The sequence below is a fragment of the Pongo abelii genome, chromosome 19, assembly GCF_028885655.2.
Source record: "Pongo abelii isolate AG06213 chromosome 19, NHGRI_mPonAbe1-v2.0_pri, whole genome shotgun sequence".
Lineage (NCBI taxonomy): Eukaryota > Metazoa > Chordata > Mammalia > Primates > Hominidae > Pongo > Pongo abelii.
In genome coordinates this window covers 42,388,036-42,407,576 of record NC_072004.2, presented here as the reverse complement: position 1 = coordinate 42,407,576, position 19,541 = coordinate 42,388,036, and the positions used below count along the sequence as shown (strand labels likewise).

General features: G+C 53.2%; 2 protein-coding genes across 6 annotated transcripts in view; one reads left to right on the top strand and one right to left on the bottom strand.

Annotated features, from left to right (window-relative positions):
* The window catches only part of SARM1 (sterile alpha and TIR motif containing 1), a 42,573-nt gene extending 27,981 nt beyond the window's left edge, over positions 1–14,592 (bottom strand). For all 4 annotated transcript variants that reach the window (XM_054535618.2, XM_002827156.5, XM_054535617.2 and 1 more), the window contains exons 1-5: positions 14,123–14,592; positions 4,837–5,455; positions 2,091–2,303; positions 1,730–1,821; positions 1,385–1,620 (exon numbers count right to left, since the gene is read on the bottom strand). In XM_054535618.2, the coding sequence (XP_054391593.1) occupies positions 1,385–1,620; positions 1,730–1,821; positions 2,091–2,303; positions 4,837–5,455; positions 14,123–14,592 (1,630 nt within the window). The remainder of the gene's footprint in view (positions 1–1,384; positions 1,621–1,729; positions 1,822–2,090; positions 2,304–4,836; positions 5,456–14,122) is intronic.
* Positions 14,593–16,243: 1,651 nt separating this feature from the next.
* On the top strand, positions 16,244–19,258 carry VTN (vitronectin). 2 transcript variants are annotated; one of them, NM_001133591.2, is given in 8 exon segments: positions 16,244–16,387; positions 16,479–16,598; positions 16,674–17,018; positions 17,097–17,236; positions 17,497–17,653; positions 17,853–18,005; positions 18,467–18,811; positions 19,053–19,249. In NM_001133591.2, coding segments are annotated over 8 exon segments (1,437 nt in total). In that variant the 5' UTR covers positions 16,244–16,323; the 3' UTR covers positions 19,166–19,249.
* Positions 19,259–19,541: the final 283 nt, after the last annotated feature.

Sequence of the window (19,541 nt, the reverse complement as noted above, 5' to 3'; positions counted from 1 at the left end):
CCAAAGCTCAGTCCCTTGTGTCTTGTGGGTGCTTAGTCTGTAATTGCTGAATGAAAGGATAAAATGAAAATAATTCATCTTCTTATAATATTTAGACATAACCCTCTTAGACAACATTTGTTTGTTTATGAAGCAGAAAGACAAGGGCTCAAGTCCCAGTTTTGCCATCTAATGACTTTTATGACCGTGGGAAATGTATTTGAATTCTTTAAATGTTAGTTTCATTATCTTTAAAAGGAACACCCATGATGGAAATAGTCTATATCTTTAATGACGAGGGTGGGGGTGGGGGGTCACACAGATGTCTTTCAAAACTCCTCAAACTGATACTTTTTTTCTTTTTTGAGATAGGGTCTCACTCCTGCTGCGCAGGCTGGGTGGAGTGTAGTGACCAGATCACAGTTCACTGCAGCTTTAACTTCCTGGGCTCAGGTGATCCTCCCACCTCAGCCTCCCAAGTAGCTGGGACTACAGGTATGCGCCACTACATCCAGCTAATTTGTTGTATTTTTTTATGCTTTTAGTAGAGACAGGCTTTCACCATGTTGCCCAGGTTGGTCTCAAACTCCTGGACTTGAGCGATCCGCCTGCCTTGGCCTCCCAAAGTCCTAGAATTACAGGCATGAGCCACATTGCCCGGCCCTCAAACTGGACACTTACTCCTCTTTTTATTCTTTCAAGAGTTCTTTAAGGTTGATTTTAAAAACTGAACACTCATTGCATAGAATCAATGTAGAGACTGATGGGATAACATCTTAAAAACCAAAGAGAGTACCTTGTAATTGACAATAAAGATTAGCTAAGTAGTAAATTAGTAAGTTAAAATAAATTAGTAAACAAGGAGGGTGGCTAGAGGCCTAGAATTCACTCTAAACCACCTCTAGACCCAAATTTTGTAAGCTGTTGGCCAATAGGATAACACACATACGCACACCCTTCCTGCCTACACCCCACTGCATGGACTCTCCATAGGCCGCTGCCTCTGCCTGGGCTGCCCTTCCTGTTGCCACCCCTCCCCGCCAGTGCATCTCTCGAGACATAGTCAGGCATCCTGTCCTCTCTGAAATCTACACCTGGGTGGATGGGGTGGGCTGGGCTTCCTCTGTGCTCCCACTGGAGACCTGGGTGGCTTTCTGCCGGGGCCAACTGCCTGTTTAATACCCTCCTTCCTCCCACCGCCTACCCCGCTCAGACTGGGAACTTCCTGAGGTAAAGTGCAACGTATTCATCTTTACATCCTCAGAGCCCAGTGTGACCCACGTTTGTGCTCAATCAATCCACGGTGAGGCTGGAAGGCTCCACCCCGTGTCTCCCCTCACCCTTCCGGGGCCGCGGCTGGGGCTGGGGCTGGGGCTGGGGCGGGGTCCCGGGTGGGCGGGCTGACCTCTGGCCGCCGTGAGGATGCGGGCGCGGTGCACGCCCAGGTGGATGCCGCAGTCTTCCAGCAGCTGCTGCTCAGACACGCGGTGCAGCAGGGAGCGGTCCAGGCCGCAACTGACCAGGCCGTAGGTGTACTGGCGGAAGCGCGGGTCCAGGCTGCCCAGCCAGTCGGCCAGGTTGCTGCGGTCGCACGTAGAATAGTTGGCGAAGGTCTTGAGCTCCGTGAGCTCCCTAAAGAACCTGCACCCCACGGAGGAGAAGACGCTGAGGTCCAGAATCGGACGGGCTGCGAGCGGAGGGGGCGCTTATTTAGACCTAGCTGGGGTCCGGCGGGCAGGAGGCTCTGTACCTCTTGCGGGTGATGCCCGATTTCATGCCCAGGTCGGTCTGGAGTTCCTCCTCCGTGAGCCGCAGAAGCAGGTCGCCATCCACCTGCTGCTCCTGGGGAAGGAGTCGGGTGTCAGGAAGGGCTCCGCTACTCCGCCCTTGGACCTCGAGCACAAGACGCAAGGGAAGGAACTGGAGAAGGCGTGGAGGAGGCGGATGGGACCTAGATCAGAGCCGAGTGACCCCAAGGGTGGCTGCGTACAGGCTCCCCGCCCCCAAAAGCCACCCCGGCGCCGCGGGAGTGCGAGTCGGGGAGGGAAGGCAGTCCCTGTGCACAGGGCGCCCGCTCTGACTCGGGGGAGGCGTATCCCCTGCGACTCTACCCGGAAGCTCTCGCAGTACTTGGAGAAACCGATCTGCTGCAGCCACGTCTGGACTTCGGCCTCCTTCCAGCTGGGCACGGAGGGCAGGATGGGCCGTGGCACCTCCTCGCCCAGCAGGCGCAGGGCGCGCTTGGCCAGCGCCGACTTAGTGCCATTGGTAGAGTAGGAAACCAGGCGTTTCAGGCTCTGGATGGCGCCGATGTCGCTGAACACCTAGGGAGGGAGTGGGGAGAGAGCTGTAGGTTCCACCAGTTCTCCGGGTGCCTCCACACGTGCCCAGTCCCTCTCCTTGTCTCTTCTCACAACCCAAAGTCCCTCCATCTGCCCTGGCCCCGCCTTCAGCCACTAAGTCATGGGGCCCTGCGGATCCCCCTCCTGAATTTCTCTCAATTCCTGACCAGGTCCTGACTCGGATGGGTTGGGGGCGGAGGGGCGTATCCCTCCTTCATATCCCTTCTACAGCATCCACCGGCCCTGGAATAAAGTTGAGCTTTCAGCATAGCGCCAGGCAGGGCACAGTGCAGCCGCCCATCACTCCCAGTTCACCTCGCCTTCCACTAACTTACACTTCACACACACACACACACACACACATTCCAAGGCTTTCACACCTCTGGGTCTTGGCCCACTATGTTTCCAAACCCTTAGTTCTTCCAGTCTGCTCATGGGAATCCTCCCACTCCACGGAAATTCTACTCATCCACCAGAATCCAAATTGATTAGCACCTCCTTCGTGCAGCCTGCTTTGATTCCTCCACATCCTGGCCCACACCTCCAATGAGGACTTATACCACACTCTGAATGCCACTGTCACTGGTTGACAATGCAACTTCCACTGGAGTATAAGCTGAGGACATGTCTTAGTCACTACTGGAAACCTGCATCTGGCACAATGAAGGACAGAGTGGGACGCGAGATGTCTTTTTTGAACTGCACTCACTTGGCCTCGGTGGGAAAGGGGTGACAGGCTGGTGATCATGGTTGCGGCCCAGATCCAATTCTTGGGGTCCTCACTCCCTACTTCCTTTAAGACCCTTCTCCCTAAGCAGAATGACCTGCCTTATAGAGCAAGTCCTCCCTGACCCAGCTCTGGAGTGCAGAGAGAAGAATCAGAAGTTCCTAGAACACTGGATGTTGAAAGAGGCCCCAGAGACCCCCCTAACATAGCAGTCTCCTTTTTCTTTTTCTTTTTTGAGATGGGGCTTCACTTAGTAGCCCAGGCTGGAGTGCAGTGGTGCGATTCTGGCTCACTACAACCTCTGCCTCCCAGGTTCACGTGATTCTTCTGCCTCAGCCTCCCGAGTAGCTGGGATTACAGGTACCTGCCACCATGCCCAGCTAATTTTTGTATTTTTAGTAGAGACAGAGTTTCACCATGTTGTCCAGGCTGGTCTTGAACTCCTGACCTCAAGTGATCCACCTGCCTTGGCCTCCCAAAGTGCTAGGATTACAGGCATGAACCACCTCACCCAGCCAGCAGTCTCTTTTTGATCTGCAGGGACACACATGATGGGTGATAATCATCTGTAAGACACACTCCTTTGAGCACCTCCAGATGACAGCTGGGGTAGAGACAAGGTGGGCCATGGGGTATGCACCACATCTCTGTGCACCAGCTATCACCAACCTCCAAGGCTCCACAGAAAAATGCAAAGAAGAGAGAGTGACATTGTAGGGAGAATTTTCAACCTGTAATATTTTAAAAACAAAGCCCAGCTGGGCGATGTGGGTGTGTGCTTATAGTCCCAGCTACTTGGGAGGCTGAGGCAGAGAGGATTGCCTGGAGCCTGAGAGTTTGATGCCAGCCTAGGCAATATAGTAGAACTCTGTTTCCAAAAAGTACAATCCACAAACTTGTGGTGCTAAAACTATCCCACATCCAGGGTAAGAACTGCTGCTGTGGTCCAATTTATTGAATTTTCCAGAAGATAAAAATGAGGCCCAGATAGAGGCCTAGAGAGGGGAAGCCAGGTGCTCAAGGTCACACAGCAAGTTAAAGCAGTGGGCAAAGGTCACTGGTAGATTAGACCCTGGACATGAGGACCCCTTGGAACTCCGATGGGGGTTATCTGGCTGACACACTGATGTCCTGTCCCAAGCCCCAAGCCTCTGTCCCTAACAGCCATCTTGACTCCAGACTCAAAAGGCTACACTACCCACTGAAGCTCCCCAGCTGGGCATCTCTCAGGCATCTCAAACTCCATATGTCCTGCAGAAGTCACTTTCTTCCCCTTCCCCACTTCCACTTGTCTCTCACCCAGTTCACCTTATTCATTGCTTATGTTCAGGGCCAGGAGTCATCCTCAGCTCCTCCCTCTCCTTCTCCCAGCCACCAAGTGCTAACTCCATCTCTTAAACATCTCTTGAATCTGCTCTCTGCCACTGGCATCCCTGTCTCTCCCTTCCCCCAACGCCCACCCCTGCAAGTCATAGTCTTCTATTGGGTTGCCTTGCCTCCATCCTCACCCTTGCCAAGCCCCTTTCCACACAGCAGCTAGGATGATCTTTGTAAAACCTAAGTGTCCCCTTGCTTAAAAGCTTCTTAGTGTCTTCCTCTTGCCCCCAAAACCAAGTCCAAACTTCGGGTCTTGCCTTCAACGCCAAAATGACTGGCCCCCTTGTCCTTTGTCTTGCTTCACCTAATTCTGATGTGTATTTCAAGACCCGGTTGAATGTGACTTCCTCTGGGAAACCTTCCCAAAGGCTCTCTAACCCCTGATCCACCTAACTCCACATCTGCACCCACCTTGGTCTTGCCTTGCAGGCTCTTGATGGCAGCCTCCGCGCAGAGGTAGAAAGCCCCGATGCACTGCGCCTCCAAGCGGTTAGAGTCGAGCAGCGGCACGAGGCGCTGCAGGTCGTCCGGCCCGCGGCCCTGGCTTGTGTCGCTGGCGTCCACCAGACAGCGGGCGAAGCGGCCAGGGTCCAACGAGGCCACAAGCGGCTCCACCAGCGCCAGCGTGCCCGAGCGCTCCACCTCGCGCTCCACCTCCTTGTTAGACGCCAACACCGCTACTGCGAGGCAGGCGTGCAGCCGAAGCAGCTCGTCCTCCTTGGAGAAGGCGAGCGGGAAGAGCCACTCGGCTGCGCGCTTCTCCACCATGCGCCGCTGCACCGCCTGGCCCCCGTGCAGCGCGCAGTTGCCCAGCGCCAGCGCGCAGTGGCGCAGCAGCGCGGGGTCCGTGCGGCGGCACCAATACAGCACCGCGTCCAGGCCGCCGGCCGCCACCAGCCTCTGGCACGTCTCCTCCGAGTGCTTGAACATGTGCTCCAAGATGCCTGCCACGCTCCGCGCCAGCTCAACGGGTTCGCGCTCCTTCGCCAGGTTCAGGATCACGCCCAGCCCAATGCGCGCCACGCGGTCTCTGCCCAGTGAAAGTGGAAGGGGACAGTGGAATTGCCGCAGCTTGGGGAGCTTGGCTTGCCCGTTTGGGGCCTGGTCACTAACCCTCTCTGGGCCTCGCTGGCCTCATATACGGGAGAGCATTCCCCTCCCTGCTCCCCACCCTCACCACCTCCCCTGGGAGGACCCCACTTCTCGGATTCTAAGGGTGCTCTATTTTGGCCGCAGCCGTTCTCCCCCTCCCTCCTCCCCTTGAGAGGCAGTATGTGTGGTGGCTAAGAGCCTCAGCTCAGGAGCAGATCCCCCTGGGTCCTGGTTTCTTCTCAGCCCGTTTTCTAACTGGGATAAAGGAGACCTTTGGTCAGCTTCCTTTATCTACCTTGCTTTCCTTATCTCATAAACAGAAAATAGAAATACCTGCCTCATAGGATTATTATCAGGACTAATGAGATAAGCCTTATAGAGTGCTTGGCACAATGCCTGGCACATGGTAAAAACTCAACAAATATTAACTTGTCCTAATTTGAAGTGTCACTTGAAGCACACCACTCTTAGCCTTGCCTTTTCCTCACTCCATGGCCCATGACTGGGGCACATCATTCATTCAACAGATGTTTCCTGAGGACCTCCCCTGTGCCAGGCACTGCCCTACGGGCTGAGGTTTAACTGAGACTGGCCAGAGCTTATCCTCAGGGTGATGGAAGAAGACATAGACAAGAAAACAATGAGTGAACCAGATCGTAGTGACAGGGCCTTGGCTAGCAAAACAGGATGATGTAATGGAGTGTGCCTGGAGGAGGGGTATGTGGGAAGAGATGACATCTAAGAGCTTAATATGAAGAAATTCCTGTGTGCAAATATCTGGGAGGAGCATAACAGGCAGAGAGAGGAGCAAGGATGAAGGCCTGAGGGCAGAGGAGCTGACATGTTTGAGGAATAGAAAGAATGCCAGAGGTATTGCAATGTCTAAAACCAAAAAGGGAAAATATAAAACCAGGCTGGGCAAGGTGGCTCATGCCTGTAGAATGCTTGGCACAATGCCTGGCACATGGAGGCCAAGGTGGGAGGTTCACTTGAGACCATCCTGGACAACAAAGTGAGACCCTGTGTTAAAAGAAAAAAAAAGAGAGACAGAAAAAAAATAAAAAGAAAAGAAAAAAAATCAATGAGGGGTTTATATGTAGAATATATCAGCAAATATTCAAATCAAGAAGAAAAAGACAATAAATTCAAAAGAAAATGGGCAAAGGACATAAACAGGCAATTGACAAGGGGAAATCCAAAATTTGAACAACCAGATAAAGAGATGCTCTAACTCATTAGTAATCAGAGAAATGAAAATTAAAACAATAGCTATCGCTACCTGAAATGTTCTTCAATAAAATCCTCTTCATGGTTCATCATTCCAATGTCTGCTCAAATGTTACTTCCTTCCAATAATCCAATCTAAAGGCTTTTCCCCATCACTTTCTAACTCATTACCTTATTTTATTGTCTTCAGGGCATTTAATATCTGATATTATATTAATAGTCTACTTGTTTGTTAGTTCCATAGACCAGAAACCTTATATGTCATTTTCTTTCTTAATATGATCTAGGCCGGGCGTGGTAGCTCACGCCTGTAATCCCAGCACTTTGGGAGGCCGAGGCGGGCGGATCACAAGGTCAGGAGATCGAGACCATCCTGGCTAACATGGTGAAACCCTGTCCCTACTAAAAATACAAAAAATCAGCCGGGCGTGGTGGCGGGTGCCTGTAGTCCCAGCTACTCAGGAGGCTGAGGCAGGAGAATGGCGTGAACCCAGGAGGTGGAGCTTGCAGTGAGCCGAGATGGCGCCACTGCACTCCAGCCTGGGCGACAGAGCAAGACTCCGTCTCAAAAAAAAAAAAAAAAAAAAAAAGATCTAAATGGAGAAAATTACCCTTTCCTAGAGTTTCTTCACCTAAATCATTTTATTTTATTTCAAAGGCCATTCCCACTCTCCTTTGTCCCTGACCATTCTCCACACACATACCTTGAATAAAATGTTCACTGGCAGAAAACAAACAAACAGAAAACCAGCTACCACTTTACACCTGTTAGATGGGCAAAATCAGAAGCTGAACAATACAGGCAACTTCTCCCAAAGAGATTGTCATATAGATAGACAAGAGCACTTAGGCAAGGATGTTCACTGCAGTGTCATTTGTAGTGTGAGGAAGTTGGAGGCAATCAGTATCAAGCTTGGGGAGAGTCAGGTAACATGGGCAGGTGCCTATTCTGTAGGATTTGGGGGGAGGTCCAAATAACTGAGCAGGTGATAACACAGCAACATGAACCTGGACAACATAGCCTGGGCAACGTAGCAAAACCCTGACTCTATAAAATCAAAAAATTAGCCACGTATGGTGGCACAGGCCTGTAGTCCCAGCTACCTGAGAGGCTGAGGCAGGATGATAGTTTGAGCCCAGTAGGTTGAGGCTACACTGAGTCGTGATTGGGCCACTGCACTCCAGCCTGGGCATCAGAGCGAGACCCTGTCTCAAAAAAAAACCAAAAAAACCCAAAAAAAACCCAACAAAACCCAACACTGAGTGGGAAAAAGTAAGAAATAGAATGTGCTATATGACACAGCACTATTTATATACATTAAAAATAAATGCACACAAAACCAAGAATAAAGATTTAAAGATTTTAGCAGAACACAGATAGAAAGATACACATTAGATATATTGAATGGTTCCCTATGGAGTTAGGGCAAGAGAATAGTGTGGGCATTAGTCAGGAGGAGAAGGAGAGATTGCATTTCAGGCACAGGTGTATGCAAAGAGTTGGAGGTGCTGGAGAGCTGGTGCACTTGGGGAGCTGCCCACACTTCCATGGCTGAGGCAGAAGATTCAAGGGGAGAGTGTGAAAAGAGATTGGACCTGGGGGCCTTTTGAGGCACCTCAAGGCATTTGTACTTTATCTTGATGTCAAAGAGAAGCCACTGAAAACTATCAGGGAGGGGAGTGGCCTGGCCATATTTGGGTTTTAGAAAATTCCCTCTGGCTGTGGTGGAGAGGACAGATCCAACAGAGAGAACTTGGAGGCCTGCCGAGCAGGTGGGAGAGTTGCCACATCCTGGAAGAGGTTCAGGCTTCCTGCCTTACTGACCTCCACAAATGATGTCTTCCACAGATGGCCAGGCGCCGTGGCTCATGCCTGTAATCCCAGCACTTTGGGAGGCTGAGGCAGGAGGATCACTTGAGGTCAGGAGTTCGAGACCAGCCTGGCCAACATGGTGAAACCCCATCTCTACTAAAATTACAAAAACTAGCCAGTTGTAGTGGTGTGCGCTTGTAATCTCAGCCACTCAGGAGGCTGAGACAGGAGAATCACTTGAACCCAGGAGGCAGAGGTTGCAGTGAGCTGAGGTTATACCACTGCTCTCCAGCCTGGGTGACACAGTGAGACTCCGTCTAAAAAAAAAAAAAAAAAAAAAAAGTGATGTCCTCCACAGGTGACATTACTGCCAAAGAGGTAGAGGCCCAGCCAGCAATGGAGTCCTTGCCCAAAGGGCACCACAGTGACCATAGTGCATGTGATTTTGTGTCCACTGCAGAACCTAGCTGAGTCCGGAACATGCCATAAGCTCACAGCTCACTGCAGCCTTGGCCACCTAGGTTAAATTCATCCTCCCAACTCAGCCACCTGAGTAGCTGGGACTACAGGCATGTACCACCATGTCTGGCTGATTTTTTTTGTTTTGTTTTCTTTTACTTTGTAGAGACAGGATCCCATTATATTGCCTAGGCTGGTCTCAAACTCCTGGGCTCAAACAATCCTCCCACTTCGGCCTCCCAAAGCGCTGGGAATACAGGCGTGAACCACCTCGCCTGGCCCAGTTATTCCTTTTACCAATGAGAAAACCAAAACTCAAAGAGGTTACATGACATGCCCAGAGTCACACAGCTTCTGAGAGGCACAGCTGAGATTTGAACCCAGATCTGCCTGTCTCCGGAGTTCAAGATCCTTCACCTTCACTTTGCGTTTCTAGACATCTGACTACATAAATGCCTAGAATATAAGAGCCAGGATGTGCTTAAGAAATATCTAATGTGGCCAGGCGTGGTAGCTCACGCCTGTAATCCCAACACTTTGGGAGGCTGAGGTGGGCCGATCACTTGAGGTCAGGAGTTCGAGACCAGCCTGGTCAACATGGTGAAACTCCATCTCTATTAAAAAGGCAAAAACTAACTGGGCATGGTAGCAGGTGCCTGTAATCCCAGCTACTCGGGAGGCTGAGGCATGAGAATCACTTGAGCCTGGGAGGCAGAGGTTGCAGTGAGCCAAGATCGTGCCACTGCACTCCAGCCTGGGTGATAGAGGGAGACTCCATCTCAAAAAATGAAAAATAAAATAAGAAAATTATTTAATCTGGCTGAATGCAGTGGCTCATGTCTGTAATTCCAGTACTTTGGGAGGCCAAGGCAGTAGGATTGCTTGAGTCCAGGAGTTTGAGACCAGCCTGGGCAACACAGAAAGACCCTGTCTCTACAAAAAACAAAAACAAAAAAAGATAAGAAAGAAATGATCTAATCCAACACCCTTATTTTCTTTTTCTTTTCTTTTCTTTTTTTTTTTTTTTTTGACAGGATCTCACTCTGTCACCCAGGCTGGAGTGCAGTGGCGCAATCTCAGCTCGCTGCAACCTCCACCTCCTGGGTTCAACTGATTCTCATGTCTCAGCCTCCCAAGTAGCTGGGATTACAGGCATGTACCACCATGCCTGGCTCACTTTTTTTTTTTTTGGTATTTTTAGTAGAGACAGAGTTTTACCATGTTGGCCAGGCGGTCTCAAACTCCTGACCTCAAACGATTCGCCTGCTTTGGCCTCCCAAAGTGCTGAGATTACAGGCGTGAGTCACCGCCCCCAGCCAGCCAACACTCTCATTTTCAGAGGACTTACCTGAGGCCTAGTGAAGGGAAGGACTTGCTCAGGAACATATCAATTCAGAGCCAGGACTTTATTTTGAGTCTCCTGATGCCCCAGCCCTCACTTTTCCCTATGCACCTGGCACCTTTACAGAGTGGAACTGTGCTGCACTCTTGTGATAACTACTCACCCAGCTCCCAGTTCTTCTGTGGTCTGAGAGGCTGTGGGTCTGGTGAAATGGGCACATATTTTAGAATTACACAGGTCTGGATTCAAATCCCAGCTCCAAAGGAGGGGAAGATTGTGTATATATTGCAAACATGTCTATATAATATACATGCAAATGCCTGTATATGCAGAGACTGTCTCTGGAAGGATATACAAGAAACTTGTTATAGTGGTTTATCTCCAGAGAGGGGGTCTGGTTGAGAAGAACTTTAAAAAAATTTTTAATTTAATTTTAAAAAATTGAGACAGGGCTCTCACTATGCTGCCCAGGTTGGTCTCAATCAAACTCCTGGGCTCAAGTAATCCTTCTGCCTCAGCCTCCTAAAGTTCTGAGATTACAGGCATGAGCCACCACGCCTGGCCGAGAATAACTTTTAACTGTGTACCTTTTGTGTGCTTTTCCACTTTTTTGAATTTATGTGCAATGGCTTTCGTGATTTTTTTTTTTTTTTAAGATGGAGTCTCACTCTTGCCCAGGCTGGAGTGCAGTGGCACGATCTCGGCTCACTGCAACCTCCACCTACCTGGTTCAAACAATTCCCCTGCCTCAGCCTCTGGAGTAGCTGGGATTACAGGCGCATGTCATCATGCCTGGCTAATTTTTTTGTATTTTTAGTAGAGACGGGGTTTCACCACGTTGGCCAGAGTGGTCTCGAACTCCTGACCTCAGGCAATCTGCCCGCCTGGGCCTCCCAAAGTGCTGAGATTACAGGGATGAGACACTGCTCCCGGCCACCTTTCTGTGATTTCAAAAACCTGTCTCCTCCATTTATTCATTGAATATTCCTGGGAAAGCCATTTAACTACTCTGAGGATAGCTTCATTAAGATCCCCTGAAGGGGGTGGACTGTGAATATAGAAGGCTAGCAGTCATACGGGGCCCTCACTGGGTGTTGTGGGGCCAGATTTGAAGAGCCATATTCTGTTGGACTTCTGGTAGTTGGAAGTCAGGAAAACTGTGACCTAGGCTCCTTGACAATGGGTGCAATAGCATCCTGAGAAGAAGAAAGCAAGACGGAAGTGGCAAAAAGGGGTGGGCACACTGATGGAATAGGTTTGTTTTGTTTTGTTTTGTTTTGTTTTGACAAGGTCTGGCTCTGTCGCTGAGGCTGGAAAGCAGTGGCATGATCTCAGCTCATTGTGACCTCCGCCTCCTGGGCTCAAGCCATCCTCCCACCTCAGCCTCCTGAGTAGCTGAGACTGCAGGTGCATGCCATCACGTCCGGCTAATCTGTATATTTTTTGTAGAGATGGGTTTTTGCCATGTTGCCCAGGCTGGTCTTGAACTCCTGGCCTCAAGTGATCCACCCACCTCAGCTTCCCAAAGTGCTGGAATTACAGGCATGAGCTACCATGCTTGCCCAGAAGAGCCTTCTTTGAGATGAGGCAGTGGGGGCTTGGTTGGTGAAGGAGAAAAACGTTTCATAAAAAAATTCGCAGTGTGTCACTCCCCTTCTCTTCTTTCCAGCCCCATTCTCATGCAGCCTACAAGGGGTGCAGGGACCCTCCCCTTCTTTTTTCTTTTGAGATGGAGTCTCACTCTGTTGCCAAGGCTGGATTGCAGTGGCGCGATCTCAGCTCACTGCAGCCTCTGCCTGCCGAGTTCCAGCAATTCTCCTGCCTCAGCCTCCAGAGTAGCTGGGATTACAGGCACACACCACGCACCACCACCATGCCCGGCTAATTTTTGTGTTTCACTTGACCTCAGGTGATCCGCCTGCCTTGGCCTCCCAAAAGTGCTAGGCCTCCCAAAGTGCTAGGATTACAGACAGTGCCTTTTTTTTTTTTTTTTTTTTGAGACGAGTCTTGCTCTGTTACCCAGCATGGGGTGGAGTGCAATGGCACAATCTCAGCTCCCTGCAACCTCCACCTCCCGGGTTCTATGTATTTCTTCCACCTCAGTCTCCCCAGTAGCTGGGATTACAGATGCCCGCCACCATGCCCACCTAATTTTTGTATTTTTTTTAGTAGAGACAGGGTTTCACCATGTTAGTCAGGCTGGTCTCGAACTCCTGACCTCAGGTGATCCACCCGCCTGGGCCTCCCAAAGTGCTGGGATTACAGGCGTGAGCCACAGCGCCTGGCGGGGACCCTGCCTTTCTTTGGAAGTATTGTGATAGCAACCACGCAGGTTGTGCTCTGTCCTTGGTCCTGAAGAGACCAGCGTGCGTTTCTTGGGACCAGTGACACTGGTTAGTGACCCTTCTCTCGGTAACTCTGAACCAGGTGAGAATTGTCATTTTTAACCTTGAGATATAGCAGTACTGTTTGCATCTTGCAGCCCTCCTCTCCTTGGGGTGCTGGCTGTACTCACTCTCCAGGGATTGTAGTTATAGCTACCTGACTTCACATAGCAAGCCTGCAGGGCACACCTACCAGCCTTGACCCCACCACACCCAGTGAGCACATATTTTATTTGCTACCTCCTCCAAATTCACGGCCTATCCCCACCATGGCAACGGATGTCAGATGGGAGGTTAATGGCTTGCCAAATAAGCAGAACCCTATCTTGGTCTCCCAACCTAAATTGCTTCATTCATGCATTTTTGACAGTTGTATCTTTCCACCAATCACAAGGTAATTTTTTTCTTTTCGAAAATGGCAAGGAAAACACCCCCAACCCACTCCCTTCACACTTGTGAGAGCTGCATGAGCTGAAAGTGACTCTTCCAAAAACTCTTCTAAGCTTGAGAAGCTGGAGGCTTCAGCATGAGACTGGAGTGTGACAGCTTGGTCTGCTCTGGCATCAGAAGGGAGGGAAAGTGAGTCCTTGGAGGTCTTCATACTCCCGGAGAAATCCCAAGAGACATGCAAGAGTGGCAACCAGGCCTCTGTTTGACCCTCTTGCGGCATTTTGGTGCTAAGTGGGGTGAAGGGAGAGAACACACACTCTGCCTGGTCCCTGCCGGGCTCTGCACCCCGGTGTCCTCTTCCCCCACCCATGCCTCCCAGCAGAAAACTGTTTCCCATCAGCAGCTGCAGAATGAGATCATGTCTGGCCTGTTGCAAGAACCAGAATGAAGGATGGAGCAGAAGCTGGATTGGGGCGGCAAGAAGGGAGTAAGCAGCTTCAGGCCAGCACGCCTTACAGCCTGGGAAGGAGGGAAAGGAGAGGTCTCCCTCCCTCTTTTCTGAGCATTGTGTTTCCCTTCTTCTCTCATTGGGAGGGGGACGGGATGATGGCGAGAGGTGTCATAGAAGGGAACCCGAGCCGGTGGGAAGGAGAGCTGTGGGCTTGGGGGCGGGGCAGAGGGAGAATTGGCAATAGGATGCCATCTCCATCCATAGAGCCAGGGACGGACTCCTGTCCTGTAACTCCATTCCTCACCCCACTAGCCCTGGGAGCAAATCTTAGTTCACTGTGACCCACTGAGCAAGTCACTAAACTTTCCCAAGCCTCAGTTTCCTTATCTGTGAAACAGACAGGCTGATCCCTAACAGATGTAGTGCAGGCAGGCAGAGAGGTGAGGGAGGCAAAGGCACGGCGCGAGGCACACGGGAACGCAGGCGCTTAACTGTCCACACCACGCGGCGCTCTCCCAACCCCAGCCTGGCGCGCTCACCGGTTCTCAGCCACCAGGATCTGCTCCAACAGGCGCGCGGCCTGCACACGCGTCTCCAACTCCGGCGCCTGCAGCAGCCGCAACAGCAGGTCGAGGCCGCCATCCAGGCGGATGGCGTCGCACAGACCCTGGGCTACCTCGCGGCCCACGGCCGGCAGCAGCCAGGCCTCCTCCACCAGTTGGAAGACCTCGGCCAGGCCGGCGCCCACGGCCCGCGCGCCGCCCGCCTGCTTCAGCGCGGACAAGGCCTGCTGCAGCTCCGGCAGCGCGCGCTCCAGGGCGTCCTGCACCTCGGTGCCTGCCCCCGGCGACACTTCGCGGGGCCCGCGGCCACCCGCAGCCCACCATGGGCCCGTGCCACCGCCCCCATCCGGCCCAGGCACCGCCAGCCGCTCGGCGCCCGGCCGTGGGCCCGACATGGCGAAGAAGCGACACAGCTTGTAGGCGGAGAGGAGCAGCGTCAGGACCATGGGCGCGGGGCCGCGGGGGACATCCCCGGCCTGGAGGCGGGGGCCACGCGGAGAGACCCCGGTTTTGGGAAAAGAGGGACCCGAGAGGGGTCGGGGAAAGAAGATGGAGGGGGAGGAATGGAGATAAGGGTACCAGGCAAGGGTGCCGGTCAGAAGTTTGGGGGAGGAGTGTCGGCAGGATCGGGGGAGCGGTTGGCAAAGGTGATGCAGGCCCAGATGCAGGGAGCGGGGGAAAGGAGAGAGCGAGGAGGCGAGGGATGGCTCCGGACGCCGGAGGGTAGAGGAGGCGGCGGCTGGAACAAAGCGTGGCCTGGGCAGGGGCTCGGCTGAGCTGGGAGATGCTCGGCAGCAGCCACGCCCCGGAGCCGCAGCGGTCCCGGGGCCGACGCCCCGCCTCTGGGTCCCGCGGGGCTCCTCCAGCCTCCTGCGCAGCCCCACCCTCAAGTCGTCGCCAGCCACGCCCACGCCCCTGGCCAGCCTTCCCTAGCCCCTCAGTCAGTCGCAGCCACCTCCCCCTGGGCTGGACTTGGAGGAAGGGGGTGGAGAATGAGAGGACGGTCTCCGTTCTCAGCCCCGCCTCCCCGCCCCACGTGACATCGGTACGTGGGAGCAACACCGCTGGGTGCCCCCTCCCTACTAAGTGGTTAAAACAATCATCATAATTCTTAAGGCCCTTTTATGGCTGTTTCTCAGCGAAACCTCACAACATGCCTATGGGGTGGGAATTGATGTTCCATTCCACAGCTGACTCCACTGAAGCCCATGAGGAAGAGATTGGCCAAAATCACAGTCCCCTCTGATTACAGAACAGAAAAAGTCAGCTAAAATCTCAGGATCACTTTTTTCAGGTGATGGGAGGATTTCAGAAGTTCTGTGGACACCTGAAATTGGGCACAAAATCAGGTGTTTCATGCCAGTGGGCATTTTCCAGGTAGAGGGATCATATTTCTCTTGAGAGTCTAAAAGTGTGTTGAACAAGCCCATTCTTTACAGATGGGGAGACTGAGGCTGGGAACAGGGAGTGGCCTGCTCAGAAAAGACTCAGAAATTAAATCCAGTCCAGTGGGTTGATATTTACCCAAATTTCCAGCCTGGGGAGATTGATGCACCCAAGAGAAGAACCCAGAAATGAAACTTTGTTCTTTTATGCTAAAAAATAAAATTCCCCAGAGTGCTTACAGTCTCTCCTCCCACTCCCTTTTTCCTGCCCTAAATAAATAATGGCAAATGAGCACCCAGCCAGGGATGTGTCTGATCAAACACAATCATAGATCAATAGCTATGTTTGGAGAAGGAATTTGTGGCTGCTCCAGCTACTGGGCATTTTGTCTGTTCCAGTTAATGTAATCTCCCAGCACCCCATGAGGCAAGGCTTTGTTAATCCTATTTTACTGAAAATGAACTAAGACTCAGAGAGATAAAGCTGTTGCCCAATGAGCCTTCTTTCTGCCCTCCAGACCCACGGTGCTAATTCTCCTTCCGATGACCTAATGATTCTGAGCTTGGCAAAGGTCTTATCTTCCAGCTCTCCCAGGCCCAGTGTTCCGGGAATGTGACCTTTGCTGCAGCAGCCGCTGGAGGGGGCAGAGGGGATGGGCTGGAGGTTGAGCAAACAGAGCAGCAGAAAAGGCAGTTTCTCTTCTCCAGTGCCCTCCTTCCCTGTCTCTGCCTCTCCCTCCCTTCCTCAGGCATCAGAGCAGAGACTTCAGGGAGACCAGAGCCCAGCTTGCCATGGCACCCCTGAGACCCCTTCTCATACTGGCCCTGCTGGCATGGGTTGCTCTGGCTGACCAAGGTACAGGGGGGTGTTGGTGGCCATCTGAGTCAATGTAGGGAGGGCGAGGGTGGTCTGGGCTTGGTGGCACCGACTGACACTCCTTCCTCAGAGTCATGCAAGGGCCGCTGCACTGAGGGCTTCAACGCGGACAAGAAATGCCAGTGTGACGAGCTCTGCTCTTACTACCAGAGCTGCTGCACAGACTATACGGCTGAGTGCAAGCCCCAAGGTGTGTTCAGAGCCCAGGTGGGTGGGCTGGGGTGCCCCCTGCTGCTGGAGACTCACTACCATCCACTCTCTGCAGTGACTCGTGGGGATGTGTTCACTATGCCGGAGGATGAGTACTCGGTCTATGACGATGGTGAGGAGAAAAACAATGCCACCGTCCACGAACAGCTGGGGGGCCCCTCCCTGACCCCTGACTTCCAGGCCCAGCCCGAAGGGAATCCTGAGCAGGCACCTGTTCTGAAACCTGAGGAAGAGGCCCCTGCGCCTGAGGTGGGCACCTCTAGGCCTGAGGGGATGGACTCAAGGCCTGAGACCCTTCATCCAGGGAGACCTCAGCCCCCAGCAGAGGAGGAGCTGTGCAGTGGGAAGCCCTTCGACGCCTTCACTGACCTCAAGAACGGTTCCCTCTTTGCCTTCCGAGGTGAATCCAGGGCAGGTGTTGGGGATGGGGGTCTGCCCCAGGAGCATCCCCGCTCTCACACCACCTCCTCCACTCTAGGGCAGTACTGCTATGAACTGGATGAAAAGGCAGTGAGGCCTGGGTACCCCAAGCTCATCCGAGATGTCTGGGGCATCGAGGGCCCCATCGATGCCGCCTTCACCCGCATCAACTGTCAGGGGAAGACCTACCTCTTCAAGGTGCCAGGGGCTGTGGGCCAGGGTAGAAAGCATCTAGGGAGGGTTTGAGAGCTATTGCTCCCAGGGACAGGGTGGACAGGGAGGCTGGACCCGGGGCCCTGCAGGACCTGGTGGGAGCTCTGTGAGCACAGGGCAGCCCCAAAACTCCAGGTCCTGGGCAGTGAACCTGGACCTGGGAAAGGCTGCCTTAGGGCAAGGGACTCTGCCTCTGTGCCCAGCCAGCAGCCTCTATACCCCTTTTCACTTTCCCCACCTCTTAGGGTAGTCAGTACTGGCGCTTTGAGGATGGCGTCCTGGACCCTGATTACCCCCGAAATATCTCTGATGGCTTCGATGGCATCCCGGACAACGTGGATGCAGCCTTGGCCCTCCCTGCCCATAGCTACAGTGGCCGGGAGCGGGTCTACTTCTTCAAGGGTACTCAGGGGGTGGGTGGGAGACTGAGCAGGCAGTGGAGCAGTCTTGGATTCCTTTCACACTTCACTGGAGACAGGCCTCAGCATGTGCCCACCCCCGACCCCCACCTCATGCTGGGAGATCCTAACTTCAACAGCCTCTGGGATCTCCAGTCTTGCCCTGGCCCAGCCCTCCTAATGCCCACCACCCCGCTTCTCAGGGAAACAGTACTGGGAGTACCAGTTCCAGCACCAGCCCAGTCAGGAGGAGTGTGAAGGCAGCTCCCTGTCGGCTGTGTTTGAACACTTTGCCATGATGCAGCGGGACAGCTGGGAGGACATCTTCGAGCTTCTCTTCTGGGGCAGAACCTCTGGTATGGAGAGAGGGCAAGTCTTGCTTCTCCCTCAAAAGGGCTGAAACCCCTTGGTATTGGTAGAGCCAGGCTGGCTGGAGGGGGCTGTGGTTGTGGAGCTATCGATCAAAGTCTGTTTGCTCAGGCCAGACTTTGCTTCTGTTGACCTTTTGGGGAAAGCTCGGCTCTACCTGGACCCCACACCTTGGACTTTGCCTAGCACAGCCGAGAGCACAGCCAGCAGAGGGAGGGGCTATGGCTGAGGAGTTTAGGGGGCCTGGGGGGATGGGGTGGAGACACCAGTGATATGGTGGAGGGAGAGCACAGGGGGAAGGGAATTGGATTGAGAGTCAAAGGCCTGGCTCTGCCATTTGCTGCCGTGTGTCTTTGGGCAAGGTGCAGCAGATGAACTCTAATGGCCCTGCTGGAAGGGGCAAGATTGGGACCCCCAAGACCTCTCATTCACCCCTTCCCTGCCACAGCTGGTACCAGACAGCCCCAGTTCATTAGCCGGGACTGGCACGGTGTGCCAGGGCAAGTGGACGCAGCCATGGCTGGCCGCATCTACATCTCAGGCATGGCACCCCGCCCCGCCTTGGCCAAGAAGCAAAAGTTTAGGCGTCGCAACCGCAAAGGCTACCGTTCACACCGAGGCCACAGCCGTGGCCGCAACCAGAACTCCCGCCGGCCATCCCACGCCATGTGGCTGTCCTTGTTCTCCAGTGAGGACAGCAACTTGGGAGCCAACAACTATGATGACTACAGGATGGACTGGCTTGTGCCTGCCACCTGTGAACCCATCCAGAGTGTCTTCTTCTTCTCTGGAGGTAGGAGCCGCTGCCACCCCTGAAGCTGGTCTAGCTTGGGTTTTCCTTGCTGTCCCTGGTGCACAAGGGCTGAATGCAGCCTGCAGGTAGTGACCACAGAAAGCCAGGCCAGAAGTCCTTAGCTGCATCATGGATGTTCACTCACTTTCCCTTCTGAGAGAGACCCTAGACTTTCTTCTCAAGGGAAGAGTGGGCAGGGCCAGGCTGGGCCTGACGCATCCTCTGCTTTCCTCTCTTCCAGATAAGTACTACCGAGTCAACCTTCGCACACGGCGAGTGGACGCTGTGGACCCTCCCTACCCACGCTCTATCGCTCAGTACTGGCTGGGCTGCCCAGCTCCTGGCCATCTGTAGGAGTCAGAGCCCACATGGCCGGGCCCTCTGTAGCTCCCTCCTCCAATCTCCTTCCCCCAGGCCAATAAAGGTCCCTTAGCCCTGAGTTTAAAACTATTGTCCTGACTGGGGTGGACACATCCCTGCCTGGGTAAAGGAGAGGAAGCTGGACTGTCAGAATGGGCTGGTGAGGGGGACAGAGAAGGGACAGACAAAGGCATCGCCGTGTCCAACCCATGTTGGGCTCAGGACCTCTCTGTGCTCAGGACCTCTCTGTGAACCGAAGTTTGGGGCTGGGGAAGGCCTCCTGAGAGCTACCCTTCCTCTTGAGCTAAGCAGCCCCCAGCAACCCACCAGCAGCTAAGCAGACACTTGAACCCTTCTGATGATGACAGAG

Bases quoted from the DNA above. Each gene is read 5' to 3' on its own strand.
- VTN (XM_054535249.2), top strand. From the start codon at position 16,324: ATGGCACCCCTGAGACCCCTTCTCATACTGGCCCTGCTGGCATGGGTT. The intron at 16,599-16,673 runs GTGTGTTCAGAG...CACTCTCTGCAG, and splicing joins GGCTGAGTGCAAGCCCCAAG to TGACTCGTGGGGATGTGTTC. The intron at 18,812-19,052 runs GTAGGAGCCGCT...CCTCTCTTCCAG, and splicing joins TGTCTTCTTCTTCTCTGGAG to ATAAGTACTACCGAGTCAAC.